Source organism: Enoplosus armatus, chromosome 16, assembly GCF_043641665.1.
Source record: "Enoplosus armatus isolate fEnoArm2 chromosome 16, fEnoArm2.hap1, whole genome shotgun sequence".
Classification (NCBI taxonomy): Eukaryota; Metazoa; Chordata; class Actinopteri; order Centrarchiformes; family Enoplosidae; genus Enoplosus; species Enoplosus armatus.
The window spans coordinates 12,723,913-12,738,366 of record NC_092195.1 but is presented as its reverse complement, the minus strand read 5'-3'; the positions used below and the strand labels follow the sequence as shown (position 1 = coordinate 12,738,366).

The following is a 14,454-nucleotide window of genomic DNA, read 5'->3' as shown; positions in this document are numbered from 1 at the left end:
TCTCCCATCTGATAATTTGCTAAGCAAAGAAAACAAGAGCAGAAGTCTGAATGTGTTTTTTCTGAAAACAGCAACTGTTGCCAAAGTGGAAACTTGGTTAGTAGATTTATACAACTGTCTGACTGTGACTTCATTTCTCAGGAGCCACTAACAACAAAATGATCTACATTCAGACTACGATAATAAGTGTCCCTTGACTTCTAAAGCGCTTGCCAAAAAACGACAGGATGCATGCGAGTTCAATTTTTGGATTAATTTCAGTGATGAGATGAGTTTTATATTTATTTTCTATCTGACAGTAAAAAGGTTCTGAGTAGTCTTATATTTATTATGACAAATCTTGTAGATAGCCTAATTTGTTACGGCTAATTCCATTAATGTGCAAATTACAGTGGCTGATGAATAATACCTTTTATCTCATGACAGGAGCACTTTAAAGTGTTTTAAAACAGGACTATTATTGCTGCTAATGTTTGGCTTTCTCAGTCACATGTCTTTCTTCAGTCATGTGAACCCTTGACTCTTGTAACTTTTGGCTGTGAAAAGTCACTGTGACTAAAACGTTTAAACGGCAGGCTGTCAGATTTCATTTGAGAGAATTAGGCAACATCAAAAGAACAAGTACAAGCTTCTTTGATGCATGGTACCCTTGTCAAAAAGTTAGTAATCTTACTTTATATTTTATATTTATTTTCTCTCCAGCATTTCATGTTTCAGTGTTATTTGAAACTTTGGCTACACTCTGTATGAAAATTTATACTGACAAACAGCTTTTAAGCAGGAGGGGAAAGATCATTCAACATACTCCGAGTAGTTTAGGGCAGCGTGAAGTCCATTTACAGGATGTTTAAAATGAGTTCTAACTCTTGGACCGGCAGCTACATACATTGGCCAGTAATGACCCTAGACATAAAATAGCAGAAGTTTAGCCAACGTTTATTATGACTGATTGTACCATGACCATCTGTGTTGTATTCTTAACACCTGGTTCATTGCTTGGTTTGATTTTAATTTGCTATTTCCACATTTGCACAATTACAGGAAAGCACATGTTGTACTGCTGCGCTTGGACCATTTATAAACCAACCCTGTATTGTTACTATGTTTCTTGACTAACCTGGGTTATTTTCTCTCAAGCCTACCAGCTGCAGAGTTGCCCAGACCCTCGGCCATTTCGAAACGGCATCGTGATTGGCACGGATTTCAGTGTTGGGATGACAGTGTCGTTTGAATGTCTGCCTGGATATTCTCTGATCGGAGAGGCTTCACTCACATGTTTACATGGAATTAGCAGGAACTGGAATCACCCACTACCGCGATGTGAAGGTAATACAGAAGGTTATCCCCCTACCTATTATTATGTCACAATGACTGTGTCTGTTTGAATGCATAGTATTTTTCTTTAGTCTGAGGTGTTTCATATGTTTACAGCTAGACGTGCCCCGTGCTATATTGTGAAGGGAATATAAACTGTGTCACTTCATTGCTGTTAGTTCTGCTAATATTGAATATCTCTCTCAAACAAACATCATTTATGGTTTATATGCTTTTTAAAAGTAAGCACAATATATATTTCTACTACAATACAATTACAAGCATATGCAACACAAAACAGAAAATTGTTCCCCTGTAAATTGAATTAATGGGAGAGCCGAAATTACAATGAAAAGTGTATAAAATTAAACTGAAGGAAATAAGAGAGATGTCCCGCATGTTTTATTATTTATTATATTTCTTAACTTTTCTGTGTTTTTTCCCCAGCAGTGAAATTATGTCTTTAAATGATATTATTCTTATAACTTTATGACAAGAAACTGCACATTAATCCAATTATTATTCTCTTTTTTTTATTCTAAAGCTAGACTTTAGAGCAGTAACACTCATTCAGGGACCTTTAATTTGGAAAAGTGTAAATATTGAGTCTTATAGCTCTCAGCCGTGATAACACCACACCACTGATGTGCAACACCCACACTCCTGAGGCACACCTGAACTGCAGAACTGAAATAAAACTATAATGACAATTTATTGCAGGTATTAAGGTGTTATTCGGTGGTCATTACACGACTGATAGAGACGTGCCATCTCTCAGTCAATCCAGACAATTACTAAAGCTTCACAATGGTAATACTAATTTGCTGGTAATTTATTAAGGGTAATTCTGTTAATATTCTATCTCACAGCGCTCTGTGGCGGCAATATCACATCGCTAAATGGAACCATTTACTCTCCTGGTCATCCTGAGGAATACCCCAACTTCCAGGACTGTGTGTGGAGTGTTAGAGTTCCTCCTGGACACGGGATTTACATCAATTTTACTGTCCTGAGCACTGAGCCCATATATGACTACATTACCGTATGGTAGGTGTTACTTAGTTCTTTCATTTTCTTGTTTTTCCACATCTTTACTTCCTAAATGACACTGTTCATCTTCAATATGTACAACTTACCGTACCAATCTGTTCTATCTTTTTCATCAAGATTTATTTACTTTAAGTGTTCTTTTTTTTTTTTTGACTGAACAGCCATTTCATTTGTACCACATATTCTGCTGCACAGACACACACACACACACACACACACACACACACACACACACACACACACACACACATGCTTTCTCTCTCATACAGGATGTCATGCTCCTTAACATCTTTTCAGAGCTGGCCACTAATTGGCTAAATTCCTGCAAGGGTTACTATGACTACAGACCTCTCTCCTTGAATATAAAGTTACTCTGACATAATTTCCTTCTTGTCATGTTTTAGCTGTCTCTCTTTACCCATAAGTCTCTGCTCCTCAGTCTATCTCCAACTCTCAGTCTGTCATATATGTTTTATACAATACATCTTTCTCTCCCTGCCTCCCCAGCCTTGACTTCTCTCTTCAATGTTCTTTCTGAGGAGAGCAGGTGTTACATAGAATTCTGCAGGTACAAGATGGCAGCAGAACCATAAATAGACTCTACAATCTATTTCTATGGTTGCCATGTTGCTGCCCCTTCTCTATAGCTAAGGCCCGTTTCCTATAAATAGACGGCAGGGTGCAGCTTCAACAGTTTAGACGTCACCTGGCATACAGACATGGAGAGGCAGGGCTAGGCAGGGAAAACACACACACAACAGCAGGGTAAGACATGGTGTGCTGCTGATATATTCTCTTGCAAATGATGTATTTTTAGACCAACACAGAAGGACCAAATGTCTGTCTTGTACTTTTGTTAGCCTGTCAGGATGTAAGCACTGTCAACCTTCCAGATTTTCAGGTTTGGCTGTTTCCACAGTCCATAGGAACATTGTTATCTATTGAGAAAGTCTGGCAATACCAAGTATCTTTTCCCGACATGTACCTGCATAACCCACAAGTGTCCAACACCGACTATATCAAAGAATTACTTTGATAGTTTTCTTCCTCCTGAGGAAGACAGAGAGAGAGAAAGTGAACATTGTCAGGTAAAAACAGTGCCTTTATTCTACCAGAATGAATGATCCCATCAAGTGACCTGAGGTCAGTTACGATGCCATCTAATACTATTTGCCAGAGTCTCCAGTTAAGTCTAGCTTACCTTTGGGAAGACTTTATTTTAGGAGGTTCTAATTTAGGTGAAAATAAAGACAGCTAAATGCACCACCTAATGTCTCAAGACCCATTCAGGGCAGCAAGACTTTATCTATTTTATCTATTATCTATCTATTTATGTATTTAGACTCTGTCAAGTAAACAACATGCTGTGGAACTTTTTCATATTTAAGGTGAAACAATCTCCCAGTCTCTCAACCAACAGCTGACAACAGATGCAACTAAAGATCATTTTAACTCTCTATTACCCTATAGCTTATTATTTCGATAAATCAATTAGCCTTGAACAGAAATGTCTCTCTTCACACTCCAAATTATTAGTCGACATAACACATCAGACCATGAACATCAATTGATTAATCGTTTACTTCTATAAAATGTCAGGAGTATAATAGTATACAACAGCATAGCCCATGATGACATCTTCAGATTGCTTGTTTTGTCCGACCAATGATTCAAAACCTAAAGAATACTAATACACAGTAAGAAAAGCAGAAAACCCTCAATTTGAGAAGCTAGAACCGGAGGATGTTTGCGCGATGTAGCTCATAACTGCAATATGCAGCCTGCCTTTCCTACACCACAACACAATTGAGCCATGTGCCGTCCACCCACAGCCGATTCTGTGAATTCCATGAATTGGTCGCACAGCATGTTCCTGACCCTGCTGTCAGATGGAAAAGTGAACAAACTGCTGAACTCACACAAAAGCAAAGACAGCAACTGCACACAAACACACAGTCGAAACTCACAATCTCAGTCACACAGCCGCAAAGTTGGTTTCCTGTAGAGAGCACAGTGTCAGTGGCAAAGGTGTGATTTTCACAGCGGTTTCCACAGTCCAGAGCCAGCCAACCTCACAGTCAGTTAGTCTGCTAATTGGTCTCATACTGGGAGGCTTACTACAAGATTTCTTTGTAAGAATTATCATATATGTCACAGATGTTACCTCATGTTGCGCTACCTCCATACACTAAAGCCTCAACTGTACTGTACATGTTGCCACAATGCACTCATAAATGTTAGTGAGTGTTAGCATTAGCAACGGAAAGCAATGAATGAAACTGCTCTGATGACTCTGAACCACTGGGCATGAATCAGAGAGGAGGATGATTCCTTACACAACCTGACAGGTATAATTGGGCTCATCCAAAAACACTTAACAGCAGGAAATAATCATTTCATTTGACTTCATGATGATACTTTTTAATCACTGATAATGAGCTTGCTATTGGTTAGTTCCAGTCTGACAGCTGGTGGGTCTGGCATTAAAGATGAAATATGCTCACGACATTGCACAGAGAGCCTGACCTGCCAGTTGACAGATAACTTCCTGTCTGCCTTCTGTGGTAATTGTGCAACTTTTCATGAATGCCAGACTGATATTAGTGGCAGAACTAAAGCCAAGTCTACAACAGGATTCACATTTGTTATTCTTATTCTCTGACGACAGTTCAATCAATATTTATAAACTTGAGCGTCCCAAAGCAAGAACAAGAGAGCCAAGGCTTTAAACTGTGTTGTTATCAAGAGACAAAAACTAGCTGCTCTTTTGTAAGTGAATTGGGATCTGAGTTTCTGAAGGTTTTATATCTAAATGAGCTTGGTGACATTGTAGTTTGGGTTGTTTTGAGAAGGAAGATGAGCCCATATCCATGCACAATCACTCTGGGCGCCAGCGCTTTGTCACACAACGCCCAACTCCATTCGCAGTCAATGGAGCATCTCCAGGTTTTGTCTCATAAATATTGTCAAGTCTCTTCTATCTTTGTTTCTAGCCTCGGAGAAACCATTTCCTGGTCACAAATAGCCATTTAACTGATGGAGATGACTGCTATAACTTATTCAAATTATGTTTTAGGTTGACTTTTCTCTCCCATTGTTCTATAAAGAAAAATCAAGTCCATTCATTTATGGTTCTTTAGTGTCTAAGCACCCCCTTCGTAACACAAGCTTTCTGCATGCGTGTGTGTTTGTCTCTTTGTTTCCACATAGGGATGGTCCAGACCAATCATCTCCTCAGATTGGCCAGTTTAGTGGGAACACAGCTTTGGAGTCTGTCTACTCGACCTCCAACATCATCCTCATCAAATTCCACTCTGACTTCTCTGGAGCTGGCTTCTTTGTCTTGAGCTACCATGGTAAGACAGTAACAACATCATCAAAGAAGTCACAGGGATACACATATATACAGAAACTGGAAACATCATTTGATTGTTTTTGTTCAGGTAAAAGTGCCATTCTCATGAACTCTCTGCAGTTGGCTTGTTGTCCTGAGTGGTGGTGGTAAAACTATAATGCTATCATTAGTTGTAGCTGCAGTGATGGCATCGATCTGTTTGTTGTGTTAGACTCTTCAACTTCATCCTCATTAGGTTCCACTCAGACCTGCTTCCTTTGACTCATTCTGACTTTGAAGTTTGGTCTTCCACCGGAACTTTTTTCTCTCTGACTGAAGCCACACTGTCAACCACAGTAATTATATATTAGTCACAGTGGTGATATTGATAGTTTTCATATTATGAATTGAGTTGGTATTGCCTGCAGAAAGGTCCTCTTTAGAGTTATTGACCACTTTGGAGTTTAGTCAACATTTAATAGCTTTTATCAATCTGATTTTATCTTTGAGTGTTTGATGCCACTGCTCCTGCCACGTGTACACCCAGTTACTTTAAACGATAGCTGGTTGGTTTTACAAATGAGTCATACGATACTTAAGCATGTGTGATTCACTTTTGGGTGGTATTGAAGCCCTTTTTTTCAGGTCTCACTTGCTTGGTTATAGAATGGGTAGACCAATAGGTTTCTTGTGCAAATATTTTAAAATACTACAGTAATCTTTTAGATCAGTGATCACAAGCTAATGGCCAGTGTCGAGTAAACATATTTCCAATGCCGTATGCAATATCAATGGTGATATTGTTAGAAAGAAAAGTAGCTTTGAAAGTTGTTTTGTTAACAAAGGAGATCAACAGTTGCCTCGGTGAATATCTGAGTGACCAAAAGCTTAGACAATGACCAGCTGAGTGTCTGCTTATCAATAGATAATAGATAGTCTTTTTTCTTTTGCTACTTTCTTGCATCCACCATCTTCTTGTTTTGTGGCAGTGTGCAGTAGTTTTGCTGTTGTTGGAAGGAAAATTGCATTACATGAAGATGGTTTGTTAAAAAAAAAGAGCACTGAAAAGTTCATTAATCTTTCAACCTAACCCGTGTGTGAACATGAATGTCTCTTTATCATTGTTTACCTCCAGTTATACCATTGTTTTCAAGAATTGCTACCAGGTTAAAAGAAACTACTTTAATAGTTTTTCAACCACACAAGAAAAGCACAACCAGAAATACAAACTTTTAGATTTTCTTATTACTTTTAAACGATGTTGTTTTAATTGGTACTGTAGTCGTGCTTCTAATTCATCATTTTAAAGTAAAAAATAAACCTGTAGTTTGTTCAACAAAAACAATTAGACTTATAAAAATTTGGAGGTTTTCATGAAACAATGCCCTCATTTGTGCATTAGTAAGTCTCTCTTTGCACAATAGCCTAACATAGAAATTTATTTTATGTTGCCATCTCACGCACATACACAACAGTCACCTTCCCTCCACAGAGTTGTGGAGATTGTATTTTTTGCTGGTCCTGAGCTGCTCTTTCTCCCTGTCAAAACTGTCTATGCTGTTCAGTTTTTCATTTCATTTCAATCTTTTTACTGTGGTCCTTCAGTGCACTTAGATTTCCCTTTGTTTTCAACTGCTGTTTAAGATGAAAACCTCCCCAATCGTCTTTTTTCTTGTTTCGCCTGTCTGCCTGCAAACATCAATCTTCAGACTCTTTGGGTTCTGTTTTTTTTTGTCTCTATCCATCTACTGTCAATGTCAAAACTTTTAACTCCAATTATCATGTTGTCACTTCTTTCTTTGACTTAAAGATTTCAAGAATTACATGACCATTAAAAACACCTAGGTAGTAAAATAACTTGCATACATGTAAAAAACCCTCATAATGTTTCAGAGCAGTGTACTGTCTATGATTATGAGTTTGTCTAACATTTAGATATACTGTAGTGTCCCTTGATGTATGTCACAATGTACACTTAAATTCATTACTATGTGGAAATCATTCAAAGTTAAACCCATATTGTTTTTACTTTATGTAAAAGATACCAGGCTTTCTAAGGTTTGAGAAAATAGTGCTCATGTGCTCTAGACAGCCATCATAATGCTTTGTCAGCAAACCAGTAAACCTTTTATTTTGGCAGTGCAATGTTTTCACCAGACAGTTAAGAAATGCTACATATATTGCTCATCCTCGTCAGAATGATGAAGTTCCTGAAAAGTTGCCCTTTTGGATGAAGTTTTAATTTGACAGAATGGCTTTTAATGAGTCTAACTTTATGTACTCTCTTTACCCTTCACAACACAGTATGTCATTCCTTGTCTAACACTACCACTCTTTCTCTCTCACACACACAAGTACATATACATGTATATCTCCTGTCCTCTCCCTCATGAAGCTTATATTTGCTTCTCCTCAGAAGTTTCTGTTCAGTGCTCTTTAGTGAAAACATGTCAAGTTGTTTTTTTTTTTGAGCAGGCTCTTTTTCAGACAGATGTCACGTTGTTAATGAATTTCTGTTGGCAGGTTTTAACTGTCAGCTGTCACACTCACACAGGAACAGTACCATCTGATGGATTCAAGTTTATTTTCAATTTCTGCTTTATTGGAGGATGTACCTCAGAGAGTGACAGGGGAAGATGGATAAGAGGGAGAGAGGATGACATGTATGGTGGTGGTTGTTAGAATTATTTTGTCACTTCTGTTTTATTTGACAATATAACAAGAAAACAAGAAAGACAGGCAAGAGTGAGAGGTAGTTAACCACAAAGTGAGCGAGTAGGACACCCTATTTGATAGTGTGGAGATGACTTTAATTCGTCTTGATAGATTTTCATCAGCAGGAATTTGTCACAATCAGGTACAAAGTTTCTACATTTCTTCTTCAGTGTCCTTTGGTGACGCAACTGAAACTCAGAATGTCACAGTTTGCATCCGAGACAGCCTCTAAAGTGCAGTTTTTGTTTGAAATGTCAAATAAACCCCAAAGGAAGCATCAATCCACTGTTTGGGGATGTTTATCTATGTCATTGTCCTTCTATTTGTGTATCTCTGGGTCAAGGTTCTGAATGCCAGTGCTTCCATACAGAGACGAGGACCATACAGTGGTGGATAATGTTGTCATGGACGTGAGACTGAGGCCGATGTGACATGAATGTGGAATTAGCTATAAAAAAAAGATGGTCTTGGAGCTTAGTGAGATCAATGACTGCTCACAGCGAACCTCTCCCCTCACGCACAGCAACGTAGACATAGCTGCACACACGCAAACATACGCATGCACACACACATGCAGACCACAAGGCTTTGATATGCATGAGAGCAGCAGATACTATTGGCAGGTCTCATTTTCATAGTCAATTTCATCCTGACTTATAGCCCTCAGCCCTTTTCCCTCTCTCTCCCTTAGTCCTCCCCTCTGTGTCTGTCTGTATTCTCTCTCTCTCTCTCTCTCTCTCTCTCTCTCTGTTAGTGAGTGATCTATGGTCATGCAGTAATATTGATTACAGCCTTCAGCTCAGTAGCTGTGAAGTTGGATCCTTTTTATGATTCAAGGCAGTGCTGTATCTGTGTAGCCGGTCTGTTTTTGATTCCAGCCATTGCTGACCTGACCGTCTAAACTTAAAAAAAGTGAAGTTAAACTGAAATAACCTAGATTAAATAAAACAGACAGAAAACAGACTGTGTCATTGTTTGGTTTTCTAAAGATTTCTCACTGCAGCTCTCAGAGCAGTTGTTACAGGCACAGACAACTGGAAGCGTACACATTAGTGCAGGTACACCAGCAAGTTACATAAAACATTCACAGAAAAAAGTGACTTATTGCCAGTTTCTAAGCATTGGAAAGTCTGAAATTGTTCCCTGTCTGGACCAACCCAGGTTAGGTTTACTGACCACATTCCCTCTCACACATTCTTATATAATGTCCCTGTCTTTGTCCTCTCTCCTCTCCTCTGCTGCGTCTGTTCTCCAAGCCTACCAATTAAGGGTTTGCCAGCCTCCTCCAGAAGTGCCCAATGCTGTCATGCTGATGGAGGACGGCGAGTTGGAGATAGGTGAGTTGTCTGCCTGCCTGCAATGCCTCTAGACATGTCAATTTGGAGGAAGCACACTTGAGACTTGTGTAACTTTCCAGTGCCAAATATGAGAACTATTATCATCTTCTCCAAAAAATATACCATTCTTTTATATATGTGATACAGACATACAATACTACACTTTAAAATTCAGATTTATGTATGTTTGTATGATGTAATGTTGTCTTATCTTGTCACTTGTAAAGTGACCAGTAACTAGAATAGCTGTCAAATGAATGTAGTAGAGTAAAAAACTTCAATATTTTCCCCTGAAATGTAGTGGAGAGGAAGTATGAAGTCACTCAAGTTGAGTGCAAGTACCTCACCTTTGTGCTGAAGTACAGTACATGAATACATTTATAAGTTACAGTTCACCATTGACTGTATACTACTGAGAAATCAACAATATATTGTTTCCTTCTTGCTGCGTCCGCTTTGCTTTTTAACCTCTTTCATTTTCGTTTGTGGCATCATCACCAGGTGACATCATCAGGTACAGATGCCATCCTGGATTTTCATTGGTTGGCAGTGAGATTCTAACATGTCGCCTGGGAGAAAGACTGCAGATGGACTCACCACCTCCAACATGCCAAGGTGTGTGCATCTCACTACAATAACAATTTATGTGTTTTTAATTAATATTTGAAATAGCTGATGTTGACAACTTTGAAAATAACAAAAGTAGTGCATACTCATTTAACATAACCATTGCCCTCCCTTCATTTTCTGTCCACAGTCCAATGTCCTGCACATGATGTGCGATATGACTCGTCAGGTGTCATCCTGAGCCCCGGTTGGCCAGAAAGTTACCCCAACCTCCAAATGTGTTCATGGAGTGTTACAGTAGAGAAAGGATAGAACGTCACCATTACCTTTGAAGGTTTCCACACTGAGAGAGAGTTTGACGTGTTGGAGATTTTTGATGGTAAAAAAAACACATTCAAAAGCACACACTGACATACAGTATTCAGCTCGAGACGTTCAGTATTTGTTAGAACCACATGTAAGCACACACACACACACACACACACACACACAAAGACGCTCCTTCTCAAAGGTTTAAAGGTGTTAAAAAACTGAGCTGCAAAATCTCCCAAAATACAAAGTACAAAAATAGAACCAATAACAGTTTATTTGTACTATCTCACTCTTTCTCTTTGTGTCTCTCCCTCTCTCTCTCTCCCTCTCCCCCCTCTCCCCCTTTCCCTCTCACTTTGTCTTGATCTCGCTCAGGTCCAACTGCCAACAGTCCCTCTCTGGCAACGCTGAGCGGTGACCTGCCAACACCCTTTAACCTCACAACCTCCGGTCACCAGTTCCTGGTCCGCTGGTCTTCAGACCACGGCACAAACAAGAAAGGCTTCAAAATTCGCTATGTTGGTGAGTACCAAAGTATGTATCCCAACTTTATTTTACTACTACTTTATATTAGCATAATGCATGGAAATAAGGACAGAGGTAGACAGAGACAGACAGAAAGACAGAAGCACATTCTGAGTGAAAGAGCACTAGGCGCAGTTAACAAAAAGATAATCATTTGTTCAACATATATGCAAACATTTTCTCAATATGTGATTTTGTGGAGAGAACAGGGAATATACAAGAAAGTCCAAAGTATTTATAGTATCATTAACTTTATCTCACCCATGCAAGGTGTACCTATATCTTCAGCTTACTTTTCTACCTCACTTCTGTCTGTCTCCTAAAAGTGTTTACTGCATTGTATTCTTAACTTTTATCATTCAAGGAAAGCTTGATGAGCACAGATGCTGTTTTACAGCAATCTTTGCATTTAGACTGTCTTGCACCTGGTCCTGCGAAGTATAACTTTAGACTGTTGGGCATTAAGCACCTTCGCTTGGGTAATGAGGCTTGAGAGCCTCATTCAAGGGCATTTTTTGACAGTTAAGGGGGAGGAGACAATGTTACCTGTTTAGTTTGCTTTTTCACTTGATACCGTCTCGTCAGGAGGCTGCTTCTTTAACCTTTAAAATGCCACTGTTCTGTATGATGAATTATACGCTGAATAATAACAGAAAAGCCTCCCAGGACTCTCACACCCAGTAACCTTCTTTGGTTCTGTACCTGTGATTAATGTGAGCATTTGCGAGGATTGTTAAACACATGTTTTAAGCCTACTAATATCACAGGTCAACTTCATTAAGATTTTCTTTTTTTTACTTGCAACGTACTCCTGCCACACCTGTGAGAAAACAAAATATGCTCAGTTTTTAATTATAAAGACAAAACTTAACTCTCATGTTATAATGAAAGTTTTCTCATTATTAAGCCATACCAATGTATTAAGTTTTAAGAATAAACTTTGTCATTATAACAAAATAAATAAGTATTTAATTATAAGAAAAAAGCCCTTGTGTAATTGAAATAAGCAGTTTAGTGCTATCAATCTTAAAAATACTATAGGGGAAAGAGCCTGGATTGCATCCAATGGATCCCTTCATGGCCATCGACTTTAAACTTTTAGTACTTTTGGAAATAAGCTGTGTCAGAGAGCTTTAATTAGAAATCACTAACAAACGCTACAAAACATTGCTGGCACTGATTCTGTAATTTCAAAACAGGGAAAACACAGAAAAAAAGGAGCAAATCTCACTCACTAACTCTTGAGTGGTGCTCTGTCTTTTTGGTTCAAAAACCCACCACACAGATGATACTGGGCCAGCGGCAGACCCAAGGGACATATAAAACAGGCTTATTATTAATATATAGGGCCAGTTAAGAACTTATTTTTAGGCCCTTGTCCAGTTTGGAGAGTTACAGACCAGGCATCTTATAACAGGGCCCAGGCCTGGGCAATCTTTATATGCTATGATTGAGGAACATAATGAAACAGCTACCGGTAACTTATCATATGAGATGCTGACATCATTGTGTATGGTCCTATATCTACTGCAATAGAGATGGACAGAGACTGCACATGCCAATAATCTATATTCATAAACATAAACTTAGATAAAGGTTGTTGGCGGTTGCAACAGAGTCCCCTGTTGGTTTGCCTGCAGCTGCCAGTATTGTCTGAAATTAAGGATTAATGTCTCTATTTCATAAGATTGTGTAAAGCAATTGATGACTTTGTGGGCAGTGTGTCCGGTAATGTCTGACATCTACTGTAACTCTATTCATTGATTGTTCGACCCGAAAGCTCTGCTGTGAGAGACTTATTATTTATTTTATTTAGCTTGTCGGATGGATCCTAATTGGCTGAAGCGCTTGGCTTTTAAGGCGTGCTGGAAAGATATAATCACTATTACGAATGTAGTCATTAATATTTCTGCTCACAGAACTTCTTGTTTAGTTTAGTCCAACAAGTGTTTTGAGATATTGTACTTGGAGTGATGCTTCTAATAGCGCTATTTAAAATACACAATCAAAACCATAATTGTGGTCAGTAAAAATTATAATTTAATCACAAACATGACACATTTGATGTTAGTTCATTTTGACTGTGGCCCCTATTGTGTCATAAATACAGCAGTGACATATTAATGACAGTTTTAGGAAATGATCACAGTCTCTGCTATTTGATGATACCAGACTGTCAGTTAATGGTATAAACATCTGTTTCCCTGGTCTGCTAGATTAAATAACAGTATTGTACAATATTATGGTAACAACAAAGTACTGTAGTTCTGGTATGGTTGTAGAATATTATTGTATTATAGTAAAAATACTAAAGCTATGATATCACTGATGACTGCTGCCATCTGCCTCAATCTTTTCTGTTAATTAGTAGTTTTTTTGGTTTTAATTTCATAGTTGCTCTTTTAGTGGCAGTGAACTACACTACGGCACTATGGGAAGTCATTTCAAATCTTAGTTTTTTCATCTTGTTTCCTCCACTGCAGCCCTGTACTGCTCAACCCCAGACTCTCCGCTCCACGGCTCTATCTCCTCTCAGAGTGGCGGCCATGTTAACAGCGTGGTGCGCTGGGCCTGCGACCGTGGTTACCGTCTCATAGGCAACGCCACGGCGACCTGCCGCCGCTCCTCACTCGGCTACCACACATGGGACTCTCCTGTGCCTGCGTGTCAAGGTGTGCTTGTTTGTCTGTGTATCCAATGTGTATACTTAAAGCCGGGATGCAGTATATAGTACTTGAAGCTAAAATGCACTGAAGTATTTTGTATATGTGATATTCATAAGTATAAAAAACATTTGTCATTTCCAGATTCTTTTTTAAACATAAGCTTGAAAAAGGTGTAAGTGCACACTGGAGCAAAAATACAGAAATTTGTCATTTGTAAAGGAATAATTTGGTGGTTTTATTAGCTACAACTCATGTTAGCTAGCTTTGATACTGATGCATATGGCCAGTGTTGAAAACCCCTTCCTTCTGTCATGTTAATTACCATTTAAGTTGAATGCTTATAGAGCTAATGGCCAATGAAAATAATTTTGGTCAGCTAAATAAATTTAAGATCATTGCTAACTTGTAGCTAATGTAGTTAACAGTGTTAGAATTGGCAAAATGGATGTAGGTTATCGTAGAAAACAACCACGTTCACCTTTTTTCTCTCCTGAAAGCACAAATTATTCTTTTTGCTCCGGTGTAGACATAGTCTATATTGAGATATAAAATGCCAGGTGCATTGTTCCTATGAAAGGGCTTACAGTATTTGAATGCCACATATAATTTATATCCATTTGGTAAAGGAAATGAA

The 14,454-nt window shown here is 38.6% G+C and overlaps 1 protein-coding gene across 1 annotated transcript in view; it reads left to right on the top strand.

Annotated features, from left to right (window-relative positions):
* The window catches only part of LOC139298973 (CUB and sushi domain-containing protein 3-like), a 310,941-nt gene that overhangs the window by 267,690 nt on the left and 28,797 nt on the right, over positions 1-14,454 (top strand). Inside the window, 8 exon segments of the mRNA XM_070921804.1 lie at positions 1,138-1,326; positions 2,184-2,361; positions 5,575-5,720; positions 9,670-9,750; positions 10,252-10,365; positions 10,508-10,696; positions 11,005-11,151; positions 13,638-13,826. Coding sequence (XP_070777905.1) covers positions 1,138-1,326; positions 2,184-2,361; positions 5,575-5,720; positions 9,670-9,750; positions 10,252-10,365; positions 10,508-10,696; positions 11,005-11,151; positions 13,638-13,826 — 1,233 coding nt within the window.